The sequence below is a fragment of the Dunckerocampus dactyliophorus genome, chromosome 4 (genome assembly GCF_027744805.1).
Source record: "Dunckerocampus dactyliophorus isolate RoL2022-P2 chromosome 4, RoL_Ddac_1.1, whole genome shotgun sequence".
NCBI classification, from domain to species: Eukaryota; Metazoa; Chordata; class Actinopteri; order Syngnathiformes; family Syngnathidae; genus Dunckerocampus; species Dunckerocampus dactyliophorus.
This window is the reverse complement of record NC_072822.1, coordinates 750,227-775,158: the sequence shown is the minus strand read 5'-3', so window position 1 is coordinate 775,158 and position 24,932 is coordinate 750,227. Positions and strand designations below refer to the sequence as shown.

The following is a 24,932-nucleotide window of genomic DNA, read 5'->3' as shown; positions in this document are numbered from 1 at the left end:
CCTCCAGAGATGGTGACGTGTCTTCGGGGACACACGGGCCTGGTCAAGGGCCTGACGTGGGACCCGGTGGGCAAGTACATCGCCTCGCAGGCCGACGACCACAGCCTGAAGGTGTGGAGGACGGTGGACTGGCAGATGGAGGCCAACATCACCAAACCTTTTAACGAGGTACACCCTGCACCTCCTCCAGTGCCACCACCACCACGATGACGATGCTGACAGCCTATCCCCCGTTTCAAATTCCCCAGTGTGGCGGTACCACACACGTCCTGCGCCTGTCCTGGTCTCCCGACGGACAGTACCTGGTGTCAGCTCACGCCATGAACAATTCTGGACCCACGGCCCAGATCGTGGAGCGGGACGGCTGGAAGACCAACATGGACTTTGTGGGACACAGGAAAGCTGTCACGGTGGTGGTGAGTCCCGCCCCCTCCTTCCTTCTGTCATGTTCTTCTCAACATGTGTGTGTGTGTGTTTCCACGTGTGTAGAAATTCAACCCCAAGATCTTCAAGAAGAAGCAGAAGAACGGCAGCGCTCCAAAGCCCAGCTGTCCGTACTGCTGCTGCGCCGTGGGCAGCAAAGATCGCTCGCTCTCCGTCTGGGTGAGTGCAGAACCAAACCCAAACCTAAACGCAAACCGAGTGTGACGTCTTCACTGATAGCTCGCCTCCCTGCGCCCACCAGTTGACTTCTCTGAAACGTCCCCTGGTGGTCATCCACGATCTGTTTGACAAATCCATCATGGACATTTCCTGGTGAGTTTGGACACTTGTGTCTTTAGCGCTCTGGTGGGGCGGGACCCAGAAGTGGGTCGCAGACAGCAAGTCAAAAATGACTTGTGACTTGTTTTCAAGTAAAATTGAGCATAATTTGAGTCATCTTCCTCCATATGTTCATCGACACGCATTCATTCTCAATTATTTTCTAACTTTGGACATGGAATTATTTGGATTCATGTTTCGAAATGTGACTTTCCATTGGGGGGTAAAAATTACATTTGCTTGCTATATAAAAAATAAATGCAGGAATAAATACAAAAAAAGAATTCCCCCGTTTACTTTTGATAAACATGTATATGCATCTACTTTCTGTCCGTGACATTATTTCCGCGCTCCCAAGTTTCCAGGAGCGTAAAGGTGACTATATATATTTAAAATGTTTTTTTTACATCTGATTGTCTCTTATTATAGGAGTGTAAAGGTGACTATAGGGGTGTTATTTCATGTCTGGAGGGCTCTAATTATATTTAAGATCGTTAACAGGTATTCTATGTCTTATGTCTTATTTTGTCTTATTATGTCTACTATACTGGGTAGTATGAGTGTAAAGGTGACTGTAGGGGTGTTATTTCATGTTTAGAGGGCTCTAATTATGTTAAAAAGCATATTTAGAAGGTTGTAAACAGGTTTTCTATGTCTTATTTTCTCTTACGTCTACTATATTGGGTGATAGCAGTTAGATTCAAGATTAAAGAGTTTTATTAGCAGTGTAAAGGTGACTATAGGGGTGTTATTTCACATCCAGCAGGCTCTAATGTTAAAAAAGCATACTTAAAAGGTGGTAAACAGGTTTTCTCTGTCTTATTTTCTCATATTATGTCAACTATATTGGGTAATAGGAGTGTAAAGGGGGCTCTGGGGGTGTTATGTCATGTCCACAGGTCACTAATAATGTTAGAATACATATTTAGATGGTCAAAAACAGGTTTTCTATGTTCCAATTATCAAAATATTCAATTTATGTGTGTGTGTGTGTGTGTCAGGACGCTGACAGGTTTGGGCATGTTGGTGTGTTCTATGGACGGTACCGTGGCCTACCTGGACTTCTCCTTAGATGAACTGGGAGACCCGCTTAGCGAGGAGGAGAAGGTTTGCCGCACACACAACAAGCAGTCATCTTCACTCCAAAGTTCCAGACCCAGTTGTAGTTGTTGAGCAAGAGCCTTAGAACACACCTCTCCTCCCAGAACACCATCCATCAGAACATCTACGGCAAGAGTCTGGCCATCACCAGCACGGAGGCGCAGCTGTCCACCACCATCATCGAGAACCCGGAGATGCTCAAGTACCAGCAGGAGAGGCAGAACTCGGCCCAGAGCAACGCTGGGCCGGCGGGCGCCGGCACAGAGTCCTCCACCCCAAAACTCAACAGTGTGATGAATGGAGAGTCTCTGGAGGACATCAGGAAGGTGAGCGGAACCGTGTGCTTGGTGCTAGGATGCAGAAACAAGCTGAAGGTGAAAGAGACAAACCCAGCGTGCTCCTCTTGCAGAACCTTCTGAAGAAGCAGGTGGAGACCAGAACCCCTGACGGCAGAAGACGGATCACGCCGTTGTGTATCGCTCAGCTGGACACCGGGTAAGAAGCGCCAACCTGTGCTTCATGTGCAGTGATGGACATGCTGACCTTCTGTTCTTCACAGGGACTTCTCGCCGGCGCTCTTCAACAGCGTTCCCATCCTGCCGTCCTCCTTGTCCAACCAGCTGCCCCCCCAGTTCAGCTCTGACTCCAGCCCGGCACAGGCTCCGCCCTCCCTGGGACTCAGGCCCAGCCACGACCCCATGCTCACCCTGCCGCCTCCTCCGCCCAACATGGCCGCCACCAAGGGCCTGGAGGACAACAAGGATGCGTAAGCGCGCCTGCGTCCACTTATTCCCCAATCCCCCGTCGTGACTTTGAGGTTGGGTCTTTCCTGCAGCCTTAAGTCCAGCCTGCTACTGACGTCCGCCTCCAAAATCGAGCCGATGAAAGCGTTGGACTCCAGGTTCACCGAGAGGTCCAAGGCCACGCCGGGCATCACGTCCGCCATAACCTCCACGACAGGTCTCGTGGCCCTCGACAGGTGGGTGCACCCGCTGAAGTCACCTTTTATGGAAAAATCTCTCTAACCCCGCCCCCCACCCCACCAGGCCTAAAGACGTGGCGTCCGTCCTGAAAGATGTGAAGGCCAAAGAAGACACCAGCAGCGACAGCGAGGACAAGATGGCCGCCATCAACAAGAACTTGTGCAAACGGAAACCTGAGCTGCTGCTGATGGATGCTGCCGAGGTGGTGGAGAAGAGGAAGAAGGGGCGGCCCAGGAAGGACAAGATGGCCCCGGCCATCGCCCAGCCCTTCACGCAGGTGGGGGGGGGAGATGTCGTGTTGCCTAGCAACGACGCTGAGTGTTTTTTCTCCCGTCAGATTACGCCGCCCCTCGAGCGGGAGCCCCACAGGGCGGTGGCACTGTCTTCGACGCCTCCGTCGTCCTTCCTCAGGCTGCCAACGCCGAGCATCCAGAAGTCCTTCAGCCTGCAGGTGGCGCCTTCTTAAACACACACACACACACACACACACACACCGTGTATGCCGCAGGTGCTGATTCCGCTACGCGCAGGTGAGCATGGAGCCGTCGGTCTCGTTGGAGGTGGAGAACGAGGTGACGGCGGTGGCGGGCTACAGGCTGAGTCAGCTGCGGTGCTCCCGAGACGGACGCGAGTGGAACACGCTGCTGCCCAGCTCAGTGGTCGCCGCAGCGGGAAGCAGGTAGGACTTGAAGAGATTTGAAATGTCTGGGGATGTCATGTGACCAGAAGTGCACTCCCCCCCACCCCTCCCTTCCTCAGCGATGTCCTCGCTGTGGCCTGCGAGGACAGGATGCTGTCCGTCTTCTCCTCCTGCGGCCGCCGCCTCCTTCCGTCCATCCAGTTGGCGGCGCCTGTGTCGGCCCTCAACTGCGCTGCCCACTTCGTCATGGCGCTGACGGCCGGGGCGACGCTGTCCGTGTGGGACGTGCACAAGCAGAAGGCTCTGGTCAAGAACGAGTCGCTCATGACCATTTTATCAGGTGGGACCTCCCCTGCTACTTCCTGTTTCCTGCTGGAAACTCCGCCCTCATCATAATATTCGTGTGTGTGTGTGTGTGTGTGTGTGTGTGTGTAGGTTCTGAGGCGACCGTGTCCCAGTCCCTGCTGACTCAGCAGGGCGTCCCCGTCATCGGCCTGTCCAACGGGAAGTCTTTCTGCTTCAGCTCGTCTCTGGAGACGTGGTGAGACTCAAAATGCTCCGTTTGTCTGCGTGCGCATGTTGACAATAAAGCACAGCCCAAATGACACTTTGGGCCCTTCAGGACCCTGATAGCGGATCGAGGAGATTGTCTGGTCCAGTGTGCCGACTTCAGGAGCTGCCTTCCCACCCAGGACGCGCCGGGCTCCTCAGGGCCTCTGGCCACCATGCAGGGACGCAACCTCAAGTACGAGACCTCATCATCCCGTCAACGGGTGGATTCAAAACATGACTTGCTTTTCTCGTTTGTCTCCCCCCCCCCCCCCGCAGCGCCGGTCGCATGGCGTCCCGCCTCTCCGCCACGCCGCACCACCTGCAGCAGGGCATGACCTTGGCCTTCCTGGAGAACCAGCTGGCCTCGGCACTCACCTTGCAGTCGGCGCAGGAGTACCGCTACTGGCTGCTAATCTACGCCCGCTTCCTCGTCAACGAAGGTAGCAAACACCTGACAATCCCACCAAATCAGCCATGACGCACGTGCATGTGCTTTGTCTTCTCTTCTCTCTTCAGGCTCAGAGTTTAGACTGCGAGAACTTTGCAAGGAGCTGCTGGGTCCTGTACACAAATCAGCTGCGACCGCATGGGAGACCACCACCATGGTACCGGTACACACACACACACACACACACACACACACACTTCCTGCAAAGGTTAGTTTCCACGCCTGACCTTCAAACCTGTCTTCTCCGTGTGGTGCATTCAGGGGCTACGTAAGCGGGAGCTGTTACAGGAGGTGCTGCCCGTCATCGGGGAGAACCTGCGCTTCCAGAGACTGTTCACTGAGTACCAGGACCAGCTGGAGCTGCTGCGAAACAAATAACACAACCCCCCTCACCCCAAACGACGCTCCTCCACCTACCTGACGTGAGCGCGGTGGAGCCGTGGGAGTGATTCCTGTCCCCCAGCTTGGTCTATGCACCCGCCCACCCCTGATCATCAACCGCTGCCAAAGCGCAGGGCGCCACCTGCAGCCACACACACACACACACACACACACACACACACACACACCATCTCAGCAATACGCTCCAACCAAAGCAATGCCTTCCAACGGTCAGAAGAAGTCAACACTCTCATAACCTCTTTCAACCTCTTTCTGATTGAACGCGTGGAGGCAAAAAAAGCCTCCACAAACTGGGAAGTCTTTTTTGTTTTGTTTTGTTTTGTTTGACATGTCATTGAAATCATGAGATGAACCTGAGCGGCATCATGCTTTTACTGTGAAGGTGGAAGGAACGCGAGGCTCTCCTGTTTTAGAGGAGTTCCGTTGCCATCTTGTGTGCAAAGAATCCACTCAGACTTGTTTGGACCCGCTCCACCCCCAAAGCGGTCTTTCTGTGTAAATAAGCCGAAATCAACGCAAAGCACCGTGACGAGCCTCCTTTGCTTTTTCTTTGTCTTTCTGTGTGTGTGTGTGTGTAAGTGCATGATGTAACAATCACATCAGCTTGTTTTGTTTAACTTTCATTAGTTTCATGTTTGCTTTATTGTGTGTGTGTGTGTGTGGGGCGTGCATGTTGTCTCTTGGTCTGTGAGTCATTTTTTTTAATATGTGTACATTTTTTGTGGTTTTCTATATGAGAGAAGCAGAGAGAACTAAAGTATTGCTTTGGCAGAAAAAAGAAGAAATATTAAACATTTGTTTTTTTGCTATTTTCTGGTGCATTTCCTCCTAAAAAGTCAGTTGATCATTTTTTGGATGTTTTATTTGCAACTTCCTGTCCACAAAGATCTACTTCCTGTGACCTTGAAGACGTCTTTATTGAAATAGCGTTTAATGATACTAATGAGATTTTGTCTTGTGCATCAGGCCAGAGGTGGTATGCTATCTAGAGTGGCTGTTGGCGCCCCCGGTGGTGGACGCGGTGAGCTGCAGCAGCACCTGAAGACCCAGCAAGTGGTCAGTCACATTTATTCATGACATGTGAGGCAATAAACGAAAGCTACAATAAATGCAAGATTCCAGTCAGAACAGTGTACAAATACTGACGCACGTGATGCCTGGGGTGTCACAGGTTGGCGCTGGAGCCGATCCAGTGTCGTATGAGCTGGTGGGCAATGGTCTGTTTGGGAGGGAGGACGAGGCCTCCGCTGGACCCTCTGAGCAGTGCCTCCATCACCTGCCGGCATATGTCCGTCACCACGTGTCTAAAGGGGGTACTAACAGGTACTATCTGTGTCCAAAATGTCCAAACCACACTGACTCCTGCTCCAACTGTCGTCATGCAGGGTTACTAACCTGTTTGGTAGCGAAGCTCGTCAGACCAGGGGTGTCCAAAGCGCGGCCCGGAGGACATTTGCAGTTATTTTATTGGCTAAAAATATGATTTTGCAAGAAAACTAAAAAAAAAAATGCAGTAATTTGACAAGAATAGAGTCAAAATAGTAAGACAAAAAGTCATAATTTCACAAGAATAATGTAATATTATGAGGAAAAATATTTTAGTAGCATAACTTTGAACTATTAAAGAAAAAAAACTTTTTTTTAAGCCGTAACATAAAAAAAAAAAAAAAGTGGAAAATTGTCTTGGAGAAAAAGTTATATTAGAAGAATAAAGTCATGGAACAATATCATCATTATGAGAAGAAAATGTACAAGACAAAAAGCTGAACCATTAAGAACATTTTTACAGGAAAAAAAGTCAAAACATTAAGAGAAAAATGTATTCTAACCAGGAGAAAAGTCACAATTTTATGAGAATAAAGTTGAAAAATAATGTCTATAGTAGCATACAAAGACAAAGCAAACAAAGAATTAAGTTATTGAAAAATTGGGTTGGGGAAAAAGTTTGAATAAAGTGAAAATATGTGAAATATGACGAAGAAAATTTACAACAATTTGGAAAATTAAAAAACAAAAACAGCAGCAGAAATCGGTCCGAATTTATCAAAAGAAACATGTAATATTATGTGGAAAAATGTAATTTTAGTAGCAGCGTTCCAATCTTAACTGCTGTTTACATCCCACCACGAGCTAACACCGCTAGCGCACTAGGCCTCCTGCATGACATCATTGATAAACACGAGACCAAACACCCAGACGCTGTATTCATTATATCTGGCGATTTCAACCACTGTAACCTCAGGACTGTCCTCCCCAAATATTACCAGCATGTGAGCTTTCCCACAAGGGAAAATAACATCCTGGACCAAGTCTACAGCAACATGAAAGGTTCTTTGAAGGCTGTTCCAGGACCCCACTTTGGAAAGGCTGACCACATCTCCATATTCCTTTATCCAACATACAGACAACTTCTTAAACAAGCTCCCCCTGTAAGTACAGCAGTTAAAGTGTGGAATGAAGAAACTGATCAAGTACTTCAGGACTGCTTTGGCTGCACAAACTGGGATGTGTTTAAAACTGCAGCGGGGAGGGAAGATTGTACTGTTGATTTGGATGAATATGCTTCTGCTGTTAGTGGCTACATTAGCACATGTATAGAGACTGTTACCACCACCAAGTATTACAGAAAATACCCTAATCAAAAACAGTGGATGAACTGTGATGTAAGGGCTAAGCTACGTGCTCGTTCGACTGCATTTGTCATGGGCACCGCTGAGGACTACAAAAAGACCAGATATGACCTGAGGAGGTCCATACGAGAGGCCAAAAGACAGTACAGACAGAAGCTGGAGGGCTACTATTCCACCTCAGACCCTCGGCGCATGTGGGCGGGGCTCCAGCACATCACAGACTATCGACAGCGGAGTAGCGTAGCCACGTCCAGCCAAACCACACTTCCTGATGAGCTGAATGAGTTCTATGCCCGCTTTGACACCCAAACTCCTGATGAGCAGAGAGGGTGGCTGGACTTGGGGAGCACACAGGACTCACCTCTCATGGTGACATCAGCTGATGTGCGCAGGGTTCTGAACAAAACAAACCCACGAAAAGCAGCAGGCCCAGACAACATCTCAGGACGTGCACTTCGGGTTTGCTCATCAGAGCTAGCTGATGTGCTTGCTGACATATTTAACCTGTCGCTTGCACAAGCATCTGTACCGACCTGCTTTAAGTCCACCACCATAGTGCCCGTACCCAAGAAGAGCAACGTGACCTGCTTGAATGACTATCGCCCTATAGCACTCACTCCTATTGTTATGAAGTGCTTTGAAAGATTAGTCATGACCCACATCAAAAAGAGCATCCCGGAGGCAACTGTGGACCCTCTACAGTTTGCATATCGCCAGAACCGGTCCACGGATGATGCAGTCAACACTGCCATCCACACAGCCCTTTCTCACCTACAGGGCCAGGACACATATGTCAGAATGCTATTTATAGACTATAGCTCTGCTTTTAATACAGTCAGCCCCCACAAACTCACAAATAAGCTCCTCCCACTTGGCCTGTCTCCCTCCCTCTGTAACTGGGTGTTTAACTTTCTCACAGGCAGGCCCCAGTCAGTCAGAGTCCACAATCGCACATCCAGCTCAAGAATTGTGAGCACTGGGACCCCACAGGGGTGTGTGCTGAGTCCGCTCCTCTACACGCTCTTCACCTACGATTGCGTGGCCTCCCAGAACAACACCAGCATCATTAAATTTGCGGATGACACTACAGTCATCGGCCTGATCACTGGTGGTGTTGAAACATCATACAGAAGAGAGGTGGCGGACCTCATAGCTTGGTGTCGTGATAACAATCTCCTTCTCAATACAGATAAGACTAAAGAGATGATCATCGACCCAAGAACAAGGGAAAAGGAGCCGCATAGACCCCTGTTTATTGATGAGACTGAGGTGGAGAGGGTGAAAACCTTCAAGTTCCTTGGCACACACATCAGCGAGAACCTCACCTGGTCTCACAACACCCAACAAATTCTGAAGAAGTCCCAAAGGAGACTGTACTTCCTGAGAAGACTGAGGAAATTTGGCATGTCCACCACAATCCTGAGTTGCTTCTACAGATGCACTATGGAAAGTGTCCTTACCGCCTCCATCACTGTTTGGTACGGTAACTGTACAACACGTGATAGGAAGGCACTCCAGCGGGTGATCAAGACCTCACAGAACATTGTTGGGGCAGCCCTCCCCTCACTGCAAGACATTTATAAATCTAGAGTCCTAGGAAGAACACACAACCTCATCAAGGACAGCACACATCCACAACACTCATTATTCACACTCCTACCGTCAGGCAGACGCTACAGGAGTTTGAAGTCCAGGACCACAAGGCTGGCAAACAGCTTTTACCCACAGGCCATCAGGCTTCTCAACGAAGCACTCACACACGCCGCACGCAACACACGCACACACTCATAGCACTTTATTTATTTATTTATTTATTTATTTGTATTAATGTCTCTTCTGTTGTTGTTGCTTAATTTATTGGTATTTATGTTTCTTATGTTCTTATTCTTTCTTGTGTTTTCTTTCTTTTCTTGGGAGAATGAACAGAATAAGATTTTCATTGCATAGTATAACTGCTGTCTTACTATGCATATGACAATAAAACTCTCTTGAATCTTGAATATTAAATGAAAGAAAATGCTTCTTTAAAAGTCATAAATGGAGAAACAAAAACAAAGATTAAAGTTGTAATTTTTTGGAAAACTGGGTTGGGGAAAATGTAACATTACAAGAATAAAGTCATAATATTACATGAAGAAAAAATTACAAGAATTTGGAAAATTAAAAATAAGTAGCTGCGGAAATGGGGGAAAATGGCAGAAATTTTGAGGAAAAAAAGTCACAATTTTACAAGAATAAGCTCATTTATGTTATGAGGAAAAATGTCATCTTGGTAGCATAGAGTTGAAATATGAAAGAAAAACTTTTTAAAAAGACGTCATATGAAAAACAAACAGAACCAAAATAAAGTTTTAATTTTTGTCAAGTGAGGTTGGGGGAAAAAAGTCCCAATGTTATGGGAATAAAGTCACAATTATGACAAGGAAATTTTCAAGAAGAGAGTTGAACTATTTGGAAAATAAAAAAATTAGTTTGGGGGGGGGTTCTAATCATGAGATTGAGGTCATATTATGAGAACATTTTGCAAAGATTAAATTCAAAAAATTGAAATATTTGGAAATTTTTTCAGTAAAAAACAAAAAAAAAAGTTTGGACACCCCTGGTGCGTTAAGTGCTCTTTGGTTTTTGCAGGTTCCTGCTGCACTTCTTCCCAGTGGAACAGCATCCTCCCCAAATCAAAGGCAAGGCAGGCCGGGCTGAACCATTACCATGCAGTGCAAACATACGTGTGTGTGTGTGTGAGAGAGAGAGAGAGACATTTGTACCTGTTGCCGGGGGAACCATTGGGCATCCTCAATCTCCTCGTGGTCCACCCGGACTCCTGTCGTCACAGCGACGGCCAGGCAGCCAATCATGAGCTGGGAGGGCATGGGCCACGGCTGGCACGACACGTAGCGGACCGCTCCCATCTTCACGCCGCTTTCCTCTTCCACTTCCCGCCTCACCGCCACCTCCAGCGTCTCACCTGCCGAGACACTTCATCTGTCACCTGTCTGTCTGCGTGCGTGGCGTGCGTGCGTGCTCTTACCAGGTTCTACGAATCCGGCCAGGCAAGAGAACATTCCTTTTGGAAAGATGTTCTTCCGGCCCAGCAGACACTGGTTTCCGTCAGGATGGATGACCAGCATGATGACCACTGGGTCTGAAACACACTGATGGTCAGTCCGTGTCACGGGGTGGGCGGGGACTGAAGCGGGGCGTGGCTGGGTACCAATGCGGGGGTAGCAGGTGTTGTGAACTCCCTGCAGGCTCTTGCAGGCGGAGTTTCGGCAGCTCCTCTTGTGCCCCCCCTCCTCCGCCTGGGTGCCACTCCCACATGTGGGACAGAAGCCGTAGCGGCTGTGCCACGCCAGCAGCGACCGGGCCGGCGCCAGCACGCCTGGAAAGGAGGAGGAGGTTGCATCATCTGCACATGCCGAGGCAAAGCCCAGAGGAGACTTCCCTCACCGGCGTCTTCCTCGCTGAGCATCAGCAGGTCTCTGCGGGGCGACTTTGGGAAGGAGCACTTCCTTCCCGGGCAGCGCTGAAGGAGCACCGTGGCATCCTCATCTGTGCTGATGGCGAACCAGGCAGGAGGCTCGGCTTTGCTTCGGTCCACCCCCAGGAAGACCACCAAAGTGTCCTCCCTCCGGAGCAGATCTTTGACGACGTCGTAAGTGAGGCGACACAGCTACAGGTGAGAATATCAAAATGTGAAGCCTCCCTTTTAAAAATAAAAACGTAAAAAAAGGCTTTCTGACCTCCACGGCGCCATCCTCCCGGGAGCTGCCCACCATGGGACTGAGGCCAGAGAAGAGGAGGAAGACGGAGGCAGGATGTGTCTTTTTGGCCTCCAGCCAGGCGGCGTCAGTCCTCTTGCTGCTCAGGCGGTCCAATGTCTCACGGCTGAAGTAGTTCTCGTGCGGGCTGAGTTGGGCATCCTGGGGCCCGCCCAGCAGGACCCAGATGTGCTTGTGGCCCCAGAAGCGGGCAATGTCGTAGGCGGTCTGTGACGAGCTGTTTACCGACCACTTATCGCAGCTTTGATGCACACACAAGAAGAAGAATAGTTCACAAGATGGACACTCGGGAAGAGGAAACGCTTCCTACCCATGTGACAGCAGAGCCTCCGCCACTGGCTGATGGCCGTTGCGAGCGGCGAGCATCAACGCTGTCCAGCCGCTGTGTCCCGCCCGGTTGAGGAGCGAGGGGGCGTGAGACAGTAGCAAGGACACCTGAGCCGTGTCTCCCCGGGACGCCGCGTCCAGGAACTTCTCCACCATCTCCTCCTTGGCGCTCAGCTGCCAGCTCGTCATTTCTGGAGAGAGGACACAACATTAGGTACACATTCAATGTCATGACCTTCATGTGTCATTCATACTGTCAGTAGCCTCATGAAGCCAGAATAATGTCCCATTATTATGATGAAAAATAGTGTCATTTTAGCAGCATGAAAGTGAAAAAAGACATTATTTAAAGTTGAAATATGTGAAACGAACAAAACCAAATAAAGTTGTAATTCGTATAAAGATGGGTTGGGGAAAAAGTTATAATATTACGAGAATAAAGTAAAAACATTTTAGTCTGATATGCATTAGACTAATGTAACGGTGACAAAGTCGCTTGAAAGCCCTCTTCCGGCTGTAATTGGTCCATACAGCTGTCAGTCAATGCTGACGTTGTGTTTCGCAGGTAGCGTAAACACAATGGACTTTTAGTTGACTAACTTTGTCCCACATGCACGTCAAGGCTTTTAGAGGTAGAGAATTTACGTAAAGAAATGTTAGCAGTAGTGTTAAAGCCGCTGAAGGCTATTTCGATGTTCTCAATGAGGCTAAGCTAGCTAGCTAACTAGCCGCCACTACCACTTTAAGACTAACAAACTGTCTCAAAGCAGGACTCTGAAGTCATCAACCTCTCTGGATCATCGTGGCAGTGTCACCTTGAGCCGGGCCGAGCTTAGTGGTGTCGGTTAAAATCGGTCAAGAAGGTTAAAAAAAAAAAAAATGTCAGTCCAACGCAGAGGACGAGAGGCGTTCAATAGCGCTTCAAGCGCGTACGGACAGTTTTGGTCAACTTACCTTCGACGAGCTGTAGCCTTCACTTTTTGAACAAGAACAACGACAAATTACTTCTAAAACTTAAAACGACTTTTCAATTGTATTTTGCCGACAAAACATGGTAAGGTATAACTTTTGCACTAGATTGTCCGAGGAGCATAGAACGCATCGTTCCTTACTACAGTTTGTGGAATATTAATCTATTATTTTTTTGTATCACAAAAATCACCAAATACATCTTTTGTGTGTTTCAGAAAGAAAAGAGACTTGACTCCAACACATAGTGCACTTAATATTTTATTCAAATCATGTTACTAAACATGCTAGCTCGCTAGTTTAACCCAGTATTGAAAAAATAACATTTCATTGATATATCCGAACACGTTTTCTTGACGCCATTACAACAGGTTTACGAATTTACAGGAATTTACGCAAACAAAAGTAAGATTAGTGAGCGTTTGTAGTGAAATATAATGAAGGGAAACAAAAAAAGATGCATTTTCTTGTTTTGTAACGGAAACCTCCACGAAAACATACTAACCGGCTACCTCAAACTCCATCACAGCTTGTTAGTGTACACGCATGGAGGTTACGTTCACTTTTTTTATTCAAACAGTCCATGATGTGTGTGTGTGTGTGTGTGTGTGTGTTAGGAGTAGAAGGTAAGGACGCTCTGGTGGTTTCCTCGGACCAGCAGCAGAGGTGGAAGATCCTTGGACAGCGTTTCCAGCCAGCACATGTAGAGGGCGCTAGACACCGCGCCCTTCCTCGCCAGAGGCATCGTCCTGACAAGCCAATCAAGACAGTTAATTAGGTACTCTGTCTGATGACGTCACATCGCAAACGCAACAAACGTTATCAACCATTTTGAATGACAGTCAGCGAAAGAGAGACAAAAATGTATTTAACAAGAAAACAAAAATCTAAATATGAAGAGAGAATGAGGGGGAAAAACTCGAGAATATTGTCAGACTATTATGAGGAAAATCTCACTCACTTTAGTCGCATAAATTAAAAAAAATCTAACTTTAAAGAGAAAAATGTTGTATTTAGCAATTAAAAAAAAAAGTTGTTCACAAGAATAAACCGTAATAGTTTGAGGAAAAATGTAATTTTAGTAACAAACTTGCCTTGCCTTGTCTTGCCTTCAGTAGCATAAAATTGAAATATTAAAGAAAAAAATTTAAGTCGTAATATTGTGAGAAACAAACAAAACAAAATAAAGTTGTAATTTTTGAAAAACTGAGATCCGGCAAAAAGTTATATTATGTGAATAACGTCAAAATATTATGGGAACAAAGTCATAACTGTGAGAAGAAAATTAGAAGATCAAAGTTGAACTGTTTGGAAAATAAATTTAAAATATACATATATATATATATATATATATATATATATATATATATATATTATGGGAACAAAGTCATAACTGTGAGAAGAAAATTAGAAGATCAAAGTTGAACTGTTTGGAAAATAAATAAAAAAAAAATATATATATATATATACACACACACACACACACACACACACACACACACACACACTGCTCAAAAAAATAAAGGGAACACTCAATTCACACTCAGTCAAAACAGCTGCGCCGTTATTCAAACTGTCCACTTAGGAAGCAACACAGATTGACAATCAATTTCACATGCTGTTGAGCAAATGGAATAGACAACAGGTGGTGTCTTTTTCCACTTTAATTTTGAGCATGACTCCAAATTCAGACTTGCATGGGTTAATAAATTTGATTTCAGTTGCTAATTTTTGTGTGAATTTGTTGTCAGCACATTAAACTATGTAAAGACCAAAATATTTAAGCAGAATATTTCATTAATTTAGATCTAGGATGTGATATTTTGGTGTTCCCTTTATTTTTTTGAGTAGTATATATATATATCAGCAGAAATTTTACAAGGCAAAAATAATGTCATTTTAGATAACTTTACAAGTCTTTACAAGTCATGTTATGAGAAACAAAACAAAATAAACCAATAATCTAATAATAATAATAATATTTATTATTTATTATTATTATGAAAAGAAAGTGGAACTGTTTAGAAAATTAAAAAATACAGCAGCAAAAATGGAAAAAAATAAAATATTACAAGAAAAACTCAAAATATGAACAGAAGAATGTTGCAAATAGCGAGAAAAAACTCAGTTTTATGAGAATACATTTTGTAATATTTTCTGGAAAAGTGTCATATTAGTTGTATAAAGTTGAAATATGACAGAAAAAAGACATAAAAAAAAAGTGGCAATATTAAGAGAAACAAACAAAACAAAATAAAGTTGTAATTTTTGTCACTGGGTTGGGGAAAGATTCCGGGAATAAAGTAAAAATATTATGGAAGTCATAAATATGAGAAGATAACTTACAAGAAGAATGTTGAACTACTTAGAAAATTTTGAAAACTACAGATAAACAGCAGAAATTTTACAGGAAAAATTCAAAATATTTAGACAAAAATGTATTTATTTTTTAAAGTTGCAATTTTCCGAGAATAAACTTGTTAGACATAAATCTTTTGAGGAAAAATGTCATTTTAGCAGCATAAAGTTGAAATATTAATTTTTTTTTCTTTGTTTTGTTTTTACAAGTCATAATATTATGAGAAACAAAAACAAAAGACCAAAGTTGTGATTTTTGGAAAACCTCCATGAACATCAACATGGTTTTGCGGGAACGTTACCACTAGGTGGAGCCGCTATGCTACCATTAGCTACTTAGCCACTGCTAGCAAAGATGAACAACGTTGCGTGCGCTCACATGACGATCAGCTTGGCGTTGTTGGAATGTTCCTTCAACAGCTCGTTCAGTCGGATCTGACGGTTGGTCTGAAAGTGACAACACAAAGCCGTTAGCGTCAGTTTGGGGCGGGGCCGGAGCCAGTGAGGAGGAGGAGGAGGCGGACCTTGGCCTTGTAGAGCTCCAGCTCGTTGTCAGTGATCCTCCACGGTTGCTGAGCCTTCAGCCGCTCGGCTTCGTCCTGGTCCATGTCGTCCTCTTTCAGCCGGTACGGCTCGATCAGCTCCTTGAACGTTAGCTTACTGGCGACACACACAGCGCATGATATCAGTGTGACATCTGAAGGAACAGTCAACAAACAGATGAGAGCTTCTACTTGTGCTTTTTGGGCTTGGTGTTGATGTCTCCCAGCACGTTGATGTCAGAGAAGTCGATGCGGAATCTGCTGAGCAGCGTCGCCATCCTGTCCACACACACACGAGAAGCAGTAAGCTAGCAGCTAACATCTTCAGCTTGGCCCAATAAGGCCAGGGTTTCATGTCCCAGTTAGAAAATCCCACAATTTTTTTACATGCTTTTCCATCCATCCATCCATCCATCCATCTTCCACCGCTTATCAGGGGTCGGGTTGCGGGGGCAGCAGCCTAAGTCGGGAAGAACAGACTTCCGTCTCCCCAGCTACTTCGTCCAGCTCCTTCCGGTGCATCCTGAGGCGTTCCCAGGCAAGTTAAGACACATAGTCACTCCAACGTATTCTGGGACTTCCCTGAGGCCTCCTACCGGTCGGATGTGCCCTGAACACATCCCCAGGGAGGCGTCCGGGAGGCATCCTGACAGAATCGGTGACAAAGGGAAGCCGTGACGGAGTCCAACCCTCACCGGAAATAGGTCCAACTTATGAAATGCCTGAATTAGGTGGTACTACGTTACCCCCGGAGTACTCCCCACAGAATTCCCAGAGGATCACGGTCCAGTGCCTTCTCCAAGTCCACAAAACACATGTAGACTGGTTTGGAACACTCTTACGCACCCTCAAGGAACCGCGACTGTAGAGCTGGTCCACAGTTCAACGAACAGGACCAAAATCACACTGCTCCTCCTGAATCCGAGATTCACTTACCCGGCGGTCCCTCCTCTCCAGAACTGGGAAGTATGAGAAGTGTGATCCCACGATAGTTGGAACACACCCTCGGTCCCCCTTCTTAAAAAGGGGGACCACCAACCCGGTGGTGTCCATCACCGTGTTGTGTGTCAAAGGGCACCGCCCCCGATGTCCACACGATGCTGCAGGATCATGTCAACCAAGGCACCCCCAGAGCATCCAGGGCCTGAAGGAACTTCGACCAGATGTCATCCATCCCCGGGGCACATGTTTTTCATCAGGCCTTAAATGTCACACTTCGAAGGGGTGGTCTTCGAACGCACCGCGGTGATGTGCCACGAGGCGCAAAAGTGAAACCAACACCAAAGCTATTTGCGCCACCGCAAATAAGCACTGCTCGTGCGTGTGTGACTCACATGCGGCGGTCGTGGTCGATGCGGTTGATCTTCCCACCGATAAAGACGCGGATCCTGCAGTTGGCCCACTTGCTCCGGTTGGTCAGCAGGTACGGAACCAGCAGCGTCAAACCTGCGGGCCCGACACACACACTTCTCAGACAATGATGATTTGACCCGTGCGGTACCTTTTGATCATTATCAGGAGAAAAACAAAGTGACCTCCGTCGTCAAAGAGCCACCACACATCGATGGTTCCTTTGCCTTGTTTCTTCTTGAACTGCTGACTGGACTCCAGCAGGCGCTGATCGCTCAGACTCAACGCAGGTTTGCTGTCTGCACCGTACAGCATGGAAGGAGTCACTACGTATAAAAATAATACTAAGACTATGTGAGTTACCTCTGATGATGAGCGGGCTGCTCTGGGCGCTGGCGGTCTTAGAGGGACAAGAGTCTGAGTCCGAGTCTTTGGCCAGACTGACTGCAACCACCACATCTTTACCGCTGACTGGAGGCTTCTCTTGTGATGAAAGAAGCTCGTCTGCAAGGACGACAAAGTCCGCCAACGTGACGGAAAGTAGGGGTGGCCGTGGCAGTGACAGACACCCACCCACCTTGTCCTTGGATGTGAGAGACGTCCAGTCCGTCCTGAAGACGCAGGATCACCATTCCAAACTGCAGGTCGAAGGCATCGCTGCAGAACAACACCGACAGTTCAACAGCAGATTCCACAAGAATCCACGCCTGTCAGGCGTCCATCAGGGTGAACGATTCCTACTGGAGGGTGTTGATGTACGTCTCCACGTCATTCATGTCTCCGTCCATCCAGTTGTTTTTGAAGCCCAGAACGAGAGTGTTAGGCCTCAGGCGTCCAAGACCCACCGACTGAGGAGAACACACTAGTGTTGACACGCGAACACACACACACACACACACACACACACACACAAAAGATGAGGTGCGCCACCTGCAGGAGAAACTGTACGCCGTGTCTCAGCGAGTCAGAGAAGACAGGAGCGTAGAAAGCTTTGATGCGCTTCTTGTTGAGCCAGCGCTGACAGCGCGCATGCTCCTGAGACGCCTCCTTCACGGTGGGACGCCGCCGTACCTGGCGCGCGCGCGCACACACACACACACACACACACATGAGGGGTCTCGGGACTCAAACAAAGCAAGAGAGTTCTAAGAGCCTACGCACGATCCTGACGTGACCGCAGACCATCAGGCCCACGTTTTTGGTGAAGGAATGGACCAGCTGGAGCAAAGCGGGACGAGAGTTTGGGTACCCGGTCAGAACCAAACATTGTGGCCTGCAAACACAAGGACACACTTATTCCAGGAAGCCCTAAAAGATGGGCTACTCTGGATGTGTCTATAATATGCCAAGAGACTCTGACACTGGCTAATGATGCCTGCATGAATCATTGGTGTGCCAGGAGATCCACTGATTATGTCTGCATGGATTTATAATCCATCCATCCATCCATCCATCCATTTTCTATACCGCTTCATCCTCATTAGGGTCGCAGGGGATTTATAATGAGCCAAGAAACACTATGACATCCACTATTGATGTCTGTAAGAAACTGTCAAGTACTGTGGGGTTTGACTAGTCATGTCTGAAATCATCTATGATGTATCAGACACTCAGAGATTGGATAGTTATGTCTGAAAGCATCCATCAATTTCCAGGAGATACTCTGAGGTCTACTATTGATGTCTGTGTGAATCTATAATGAGCCAGGAAACACTCTAGGATCTGCTAGTGATGTCTGTATGGATCTACAGGTTAATGAGACAGGAGACACACTCGGATCAACTGATGATGTCTGTAGGAAATTCTGAATAACCAGGAGACATTGAGGTTGGCTAGTTATGTCTGAATGAATCCATAATGTGCCAGAAGACACTCTGAAATCTACTTTGAATGTCTCTTGGGTTGCACGGCCAAACGGTGACCTCACCTGAAGTTCTTGACGTGGTCCTCCACCCCAGTCAGGTTGAGACATTGGGTCAGAGCCTGGTTGTAGATCAGAGCCTGAGTGGACGAGCCCCAGTTGACATCTTCTCACACACACACACACACACACAAATGTAGTGAAGTGATGATGTAGTCGTGAGTAATTCCCAGTTCGAGTAGATGTTTGGGCCTCACCAGGCTTCTTGTAGCTGACGTAGATGTAGAGCGCGAGCACGATGAGCAGCGTGACGAGCGCCGCCCACCAGTTGATGACAAACATCACCACGCAGCACAAGATGGCTCCTGCAAGCGACACCCACATGTTGTAGTACTTGAAGCTAGGGCGCCACCCTGCGGGGATGGAGGACACAGCGTTAAACGGTACTGTATGAACCTAGGAACGTGACTCACGGTGCCTAACAAGTGCTCGCACCTGGAGAGTTGGCCAAGGAGGCGTGGAAGACGGAGAAGTTGATGAGGGCGTAGGACGCCAGGAAGAAGTTGGATATGATGGGAGCGATGATGTTCAGTTCGGCTGAGAGGAGGAAGACATGTGAACATCACTTAGGAGGAGATAGCAGTAGAGCTAGTAGGCGTTACCGATGAGGATGAAGGCCAGCCCGATGCAGAAGGTCAGCACGTAACCACGCAGGGGCTCGTTGTTCTTGCCATAACCTTTGGCAAAGACGCCGAGACCCGGGTAGATGTTGTCCTTACACAAAGCCTGAAGATGCCGTAGCATCATTATTCATCATTGATTATTGATTGTTGATTGTTATTGATTGATCTGATTGTGATCTTTATTTCTTGTGTTTGGCACCTGGAAGACTTTGGGAGCGCTGACCAGTGAGGCCAAAGCTGACGACAGTGTGGCCGAAAAGATCCCTGCCGTGATTAGAGGACCGAAGGCCGACACCAAACTCATCACCTGTGCAGAAACACACACACACACACACACGTCATTACCTCCACCAAGCCAGATGGGGCTTTACGGATCGTTGTCCTCAAAGAGCTGTGCCACATGGACATTGGGCCTCATTCACGAACATCTTCTTAAAAGTCTTCTTAAGAAGTGTACTTAAGAAGGCGCGGGTTGGAAACTGCGCCACATTCACGACACGTTCTTAAGTAGGGATAATCGTTCTCACCGGTGTTCTTAGGTTGATGAATGCCAACTGCGATGCCCGTGCATGTGAGGCCTAATTTGCATAGGTCACCGCCTATTATTTCCTATATAAGGTCAAAAATGTGCTGTGCGCAACAGGCAGCTGGAGGCGGAGATGGCAACGCGCAAGGGCAAGACTGAGGAGCAGCTGGACAACAAACGAAAGAAAAAGTTCAATTCTACAGAAATAGAGGTGCTTTTACAAGGAGTGAGCGAACACAAGACCACCTTATTTTCACGTGTATCCACCGGTCATCAGGCCATCCAAAAAGAGTCGGCATGGAGCACCATTGCAGGAAACATAAATGCCGTTTCCACGGAGAAACGCACCACCGCAGAGGTTAAAAAGAAGTGGTTTGACTTAAAATAGACTCAAAAAAAGATTGGACTGCACCGGAGGGATCAGGAGGAAACGGGAGGTGGGCCATCAATCAAAAACCAAACCATTTCGGAAACTCTAGAAAATATTTACACAATCATGATGGAAAAATAAAGTCAAAATACATAGTTTGTGTGTGACAATGTATTTTTTCTGTGGTTACATTTGATTAGACGCTGCCTAATTAATACAGCAGCCCCGTGCTCTGGCTCAAGACGTGGCTGGGGGCGCATGTCGTTATCTGGGGGTGCTCCGTGCGCAATAGACACACCACGTTTCATTGCGATGTTATTCTGATGATCCTGCACACCTGCAAGAACAGAGAGGGAAGCCTGAAGCCTGAAGCGGGACATCAAATATTGGTGGCTTTCAGCAAATACATCTAATGGTCCCTTTACATTCTCTCTCTGCGCAGCGCACGTCCAGCCAGGTACTTTTTTTTTGATGAATTGGGATTTGAATATATATTTATCCATGGAGTATATTTTAGTTGTTTTGATGATAAATCATTGTTGGGATATTTTATTTGCACTACATTTTTTAGGATCACGTTGCAAAATCCATCATGAGGGCGATTGCGCATTGAAAGTGCAAGCTTTGCTTGTGCGTAAGAGTCCTCCTGAGTGTTCGTAGAATTTGTTCTTAGATCTAAGAACTGGGAGTTAAGAACACGTTTCATGAATGCCAAAAATCTTGGTAAGAAGGCTTTAAGAACACATTTGTGTGTAAGAACGTTTCGTGAATGAGGCCCAATGTTTTTATGCTACGAGTGTTTGGCTTCTCAACATCTTTGTGTGTGTGTGTGTGTGTGGGGGGGGGGGCATTATGAATGTGTCCATTCATTGGATGCTAGCAGCAAAAAGCTTGAAGCTTGTGACTCAGGACAACAGTAATCATTGTCCCTCACACACACACACACCTGACGGGACATACGCGTTCCGCCGGCCGCTGTGTTTTACCTGGAAGTCGTTCATCAGGCCGTACTGACATCCTCCCTCCTTGCAGATGGAGAAGTCGTACCCTAGTGTGCAGGCGGCGTCAGTGCAATTGACCGTGTCGCTTAGCGTGTCGTTGAGGTCGCCCGTGGCATCCCTGACGATGCAAGACCCTTAAAGACGGAGGAGGGCGCTTGTCAGCGTCACACCAGAATGTGTGATGATGTCCCGTTGGACTAACCTGCAGAGATGGCCACGCCCACATAGGTGATCCCTGTGATGAGGATGGCGAGCAGCGTTCCTTTGGGGATGGCCGACTGAGGGTCCTTGAAGATGGACACCACACAAATGTTAACACTGGTGGTCTTTACTGAGAAGAGGTTTGGAACTTACCATCAGGTCTCCTGAGATGTTTGCTCCTGCCAGGATGCCCGTGGCCGCTGGGAAGAAGATGGCGAACACAGAGAAGAAGGTCTCGTCTTCTCTGAAGTCTGGACCCAGGTTTTCCACAAAGATGGCCGCTGTGGAGAAGACGGTAAAGAAAATAAAAACATGATAAAGCAAGAGGTGCCGCTATAATCGCTCACCGGAATACCCAGCCAGCCAATCAGAAGCCTGAAGAAAGTAATTAGTGGAAAAGACACAGCAACAGTAAGAAGATTTTTGTGGACTGACTTTGATATCCAAAGAATCCTTTGGGCTTCTTGTCTTCCGTGGCCATGAAGCTTCCGATGAAATAATTCCCGATGGCTCCCAGCAGGATGACCAGCAGCACCATCTGAGCCTTGGCCTCCCACTCCATCCCGGCCACCGAGATTCCCAGCAGCAGGATGACGGTCAGCGTTCCCACGATGCGGATGTCGTTCAGCTCGTCCGTCATCAGGGCGTCCACGTCCTGCAAGCAGAGGAGGGTCAGGAGAGGATGCTTACGGGGCGGACCACCTCCCAGTGAGCGTTTCTCACATTGAGCATCTCCACCACCGTCTCAGCGAAGCCCACCACGTACATGGCCACCGCCACTGCGTTGGCGAAGGCGAAGATGAGTCCAATCGAGCCGCCGAACTCTGGACCCAAGCTCCTGGAGATCAGGTAGTATGCACCTCCTGGAAGTTTGGGAATGGTTTTGTCTTCTGGCGGGACCAGTTCAACAGATGGCCACTAGGTGGCGCACTAACAAAATTAGCTGTGTGCGTTGGGACACTTCTTGCTTGTGTTTTTCTAAATAAAAGCCAAGGTGGCTGTTTGCTCACCTCCTCGTACGAAGCCATTGGTGGCAATGGCGGAGGTGGACAGACCCGTGATGGTGGTGACCAGCGTGGCCATTAGGATGATGCCGATGGTCAATCCTGGTGCACACGCACACAAACACACACAACCACAACCGAAAATGCATAATGCTGCACCTTTTTGTAGTACTTTTCTTCCGTAAAATGTATTTAATGTATCATGACATTTATTTATGTTCATTCATACAGTATTACATCGTCATTATTTGTTCACATTCATATATTCATGTTCACCTATTCATTTTCATTCCTTCATTTATTCATGCTCTTTCATTTTCATTAATTATTTCATGGCCATCATTTGTTAATTCATTCATGTACATTAATTCAGTGAAGATCATTCATGCATGTTAATTCATTCATCCATCCTTCATTCATGCAATGTATTCATTCATGTCCATTCATAGTCATGTTAATTCAATCATTCATGTCCATTCATTGATGTTAATTTATTCATCCATCTCATTCTTCCATTGATTTTCATCCATCCATGTTTGTTCATGTTTATTCATTCACTTTCATTTGTTCATTTTTGCTCATTCATTCAGTCATGCTAATGAGTTGATCTATGAATTTTAATTAAATCATGTATCTATGTTCATTCATTCATTCGTGTTCATTCATGTATTCATTTTCATTTGTTCATTAAGTCACGTTAATTTGTTTATTGATGATGCTTCATTCATTCATTTGTGAGTGTAGCTCGTACCGATGCCGGCCTGTCCAACGATCCAGGACATCCTGATGAAGAGCATCACGCCCCAGATGTTAAGCATGCATCTCACCTGCAACACACAACATCTGCTCAGCCAATTACGGAGCTCCCATTGATCACATGACTCCAGCATACTTCCACCCACCAGAAGAGGATCAACAAAAGGTAAACCTTCATCCCTTCACTGCCACGTTCTTCCTTTTTAACAGGAAGTGCGGTGTGGGGCGGACATCAGCCTCCACCACTTGGGGCACTAACACGTGCTAACATGCTAAGTATGGGCGCTCACCAGGACGCCTTTCACCCAACCAAACTTGACCGTTCCTCCTTTGGCCTCCTTCGCCGCCCTGGCCGCCGCCTCCTCGGCCGCCGACGTCTCCTCTCCATTGGCCATCCCATCCTCGAAGGGGTCCTAGAGAGTCGGAAGATGGAAGGAAGAATGTGAGTGGACGTTGCATTACGGACGACATGTTTAAAGCTTTGCTAGCTCGTTGGGTGAATGTGTGAAACATCATTGTCCAGTCACAGACAGTCACATGACCGGGAGGCACGAGTGGGGGGGAGAGTGATGACACAAAGCTTTGTGTGCGTGCGTGTGTGTGTGTGTGCCCAGGTCATGCCTCCAGTGATGTCATGGATCCCACACATGAAGGTAGGAGTGAAGGGAATGCTGTCTTCACTCATTCACTGATTGACTTGTTTACATCCTCACACTACACAGTACAAGTAATACACTTATTGTTACGTTAATTCCTCGGACAGTCAACATTATTATCTTATGTTATATATTGTATTATCTGACCCAAACCCTACCCAGTTACCCCAATCCTAACCCTGAACCCTATACCCTTAACCCCCAACACTATCCTTACCCTATTACCCCAATCCCTAACCCTATCTCCCTAACCCTACCCCATCCCCCTAACCCTATCCCCCTAACCATACCCTAATCGCCTACCCTATTACCCCAATCCTAACCCTATCCCCTAACCCAAACATACTGTATACAGTATATGTAAAGCGTATGGTGGACGCTTGCTTTACTTTGTCGAGCTCGTCGTGAAGTTCTGCCAGAGAAGGTCTGCTCATCTTCTCTGCAAGCGGCGCCTCGGTTTGGCGGTAAAAGTCGATGTTCGGCACGGCGTCGATGGTGTTGTGTCCAAAGGTCCTCATGTAGTATGTGTTGGAGTGCGTGTCCGACATCTGAGTCTGGCCTGTCCCTGTGGAGTGCAGGCTCACCGAGTCACTCCGCATTGAGTCCGGCTCGTGGCTCATGTCCGGTGGGAGCCCGATGTCGGCAGCGCTGTCCAGCGCTCCCGGGTCCGTGAAGCCCACCCTGAAGCGTCCTTTGGACTCCTCTGACGTCCTGGACCCATCCGTGCAGGGCGGAGGTCCCTCATTGACCACATCCACATGGAAGCGGCTCTCAGATGAAGCGCCCGTCCTGGAGTTCTTCCCGGACATGTCAAGAGGCACCGACACACTACCAAAAACTGAGGTCCAACACCACGTCCAGGTCCAAGTTCCTGAAGATGGATTAGGAACAATCCCCCCAATAAGTCCTCGATGTGAGTTAACATGTAGTCCTCTGCTGTCAGTGACTGCAGCAGAACAGAACCAGGTCCACTTGTCTCCTTCAAGTGGCTTATTGTCATCACCCCCCACCCCCTTCCCACCTCCCCACAC

The 24,932-nt window shown here is 47.4% G+C and overlaps 3 protein-coding genes across 7 annotated transcripts in view; 1 reads left to right on the top strand and 2 right to left on the bottom strand.

Annotated features, from left to right (window-relative positions):
• Positions 1-24,932, top strand: part of LOC129179811 (protein HIRA) — a 31,862-nt gene that overhangs the window by 3,233 nt on the left and 3,697 nt on the right. The window contains exons 7-28 of the mRNA XM_054773536.1: positions 8-168; positions 249-416; positions 490-603; positions 686-756; positions 1,764-1,869; positions 1,968-2,189; positions 2,273-2,358; positions 2,423-2,629; positions 2,699-2,842; positions 2,910-3,123; positions 3,184-3,297; positions 3,377-3,525; positions 3,606-3,826; positions 3,922-4,027; positions 4,109-4,231; positions 4,315-4,478; positions 4,555-4,643; positions 4,748-5,944; positions 6,060-11,838; positions 13,211-13,371; positions 23,234-23,411; positions 23,539-23,687. Coding sequence (XP_054629511.1) covers positions 8-168; positions 249-416; positions 490-603; positions 686-756; positions 1,764-1,869; positions 1,968-2,189; positions 2,273-2,358; positions 2,423-2,629; positions 2,699-2,842; positions 2,910-3,123; positions 3,184-3,297; positions 3,377-3,525; positions 3,606-3,826; positions 3,922-4,027; positions 4,109-4,231; positions 4,315-4,478; positions 4,555-4,643; positions 4,748-4,864 — 2,576 coding nt within the window. The 3' untranslated portion in view covers positions 4,865-5,944; positions 6,060-11,838; positions 13,211-13,371; positions 23,234-23,411; positions 23,539-23,687. The remainder of the gene's footprint in view (positions 1-7; positions 169-248; positions 417-489; positions 604-685; positions 757-1,763; positions 1,870-1,967; positions 2,190-2,272; positions 2,359-2,422; positions 2,630-2,698; positions 2,843-2,909; positions 3,124-3,183; positions 3,298-3,376; positions 3,526-3,605; positions 3,827-3,921; positions 4,028-4,108; positions 4,232-4,314; positions 4,479-4,554; positions 4,644-4,747; positions 5,945-6,059; positions 11,839-13,210; positions 13,372-23,233; positions 23,412-23,538; positions 23,688-24,932) is intronic.
• On the bottom strand, positions 3,632-12,714 carry nudt12 (nudix (nucleoside diphosphate linked moiety X)-type motif 12). Of its 5 annotated transcripts, none has more exons than XM_054773559.1 (9): positions 12,413-12,526; positions 11,608-11,815; positions 11,259-11,538; positions 10,966-11,188; positions 10,730-10,897; positions 10,547-10,660; positions 10,284-10,483; positions 6,039-6,192; positions 3,636-5,926 (listed from the first exon to the last, which is right to left on the bottom strand). In XM_054773559.1, the coding sequence occupies exons 1-9, from the start codon at positions 12,423-12,425 to the stop codon at positions 5,874-5,876; spliced, it is 1,413 nt and encodes a 470-aa protein (XP_054629534.1). In that variant the 5' UTR covers positions 12,426-12,526; the 3' UTR covers positions 3,636-5,873. The 5 variants fall into 5 exon arrangements, with proteins under 5 accessions (XP_054629532.1, XP_054629531.1, XP_054629530.1 ...); XM_054773560.1 differs by having other exon boundaries at positions 4,960-5,926; positions 6,039-6,164; XM_054773557.1 differs by lacking the exon at positions 12,413-12,526 and adding an exon at positions 12,579-12,714 and having other exon boundaries at positions 3,632-6,192.
• LOC129179810 (solute carrier family 12 member 2-like) lies at positions 12,821-24,875 on the bottom strand. Its single transcript, XM_054773535.1, has 25 exons — positions 24,291-24,875; positions 23,536-23,658; positions 23,241-23,316; positions 22,496-22,591; positions 22,209-22,348; positions 21,921-22,140; positions 21,639-21,766; positions 21,487-21,571; positions 21,270-21,418; positions 19,587-19,694; positions 19,367-19,490; positions 19,200-19,301; positions 18,962-19,117; positions 18,771-18,870; positions 18,005-18,116; positions 17,774-17,914; positions 17,585-17,691; positions 17,421-17,500; positions 17,207-17,347; positions 17,029-17,142; positions 16,828-16,939; positions 15,686-15,772; positions 15,476-15,611; positions 15,331-15,398; positions 12,821-13,342 (listed from the first exon to the last, which is right to left on the bottom strand). Exons 1-25 carry the CDS (start codon positions 24,708-24,710, stop codon positions 13,207-13,209), a joined length of 3,261 nt encoding a protein of 1,086 aa, XP_054629510.1. The 5' UTR covers positions 24,711-24,875; the 3' UTR covers positions 12,821-13,206.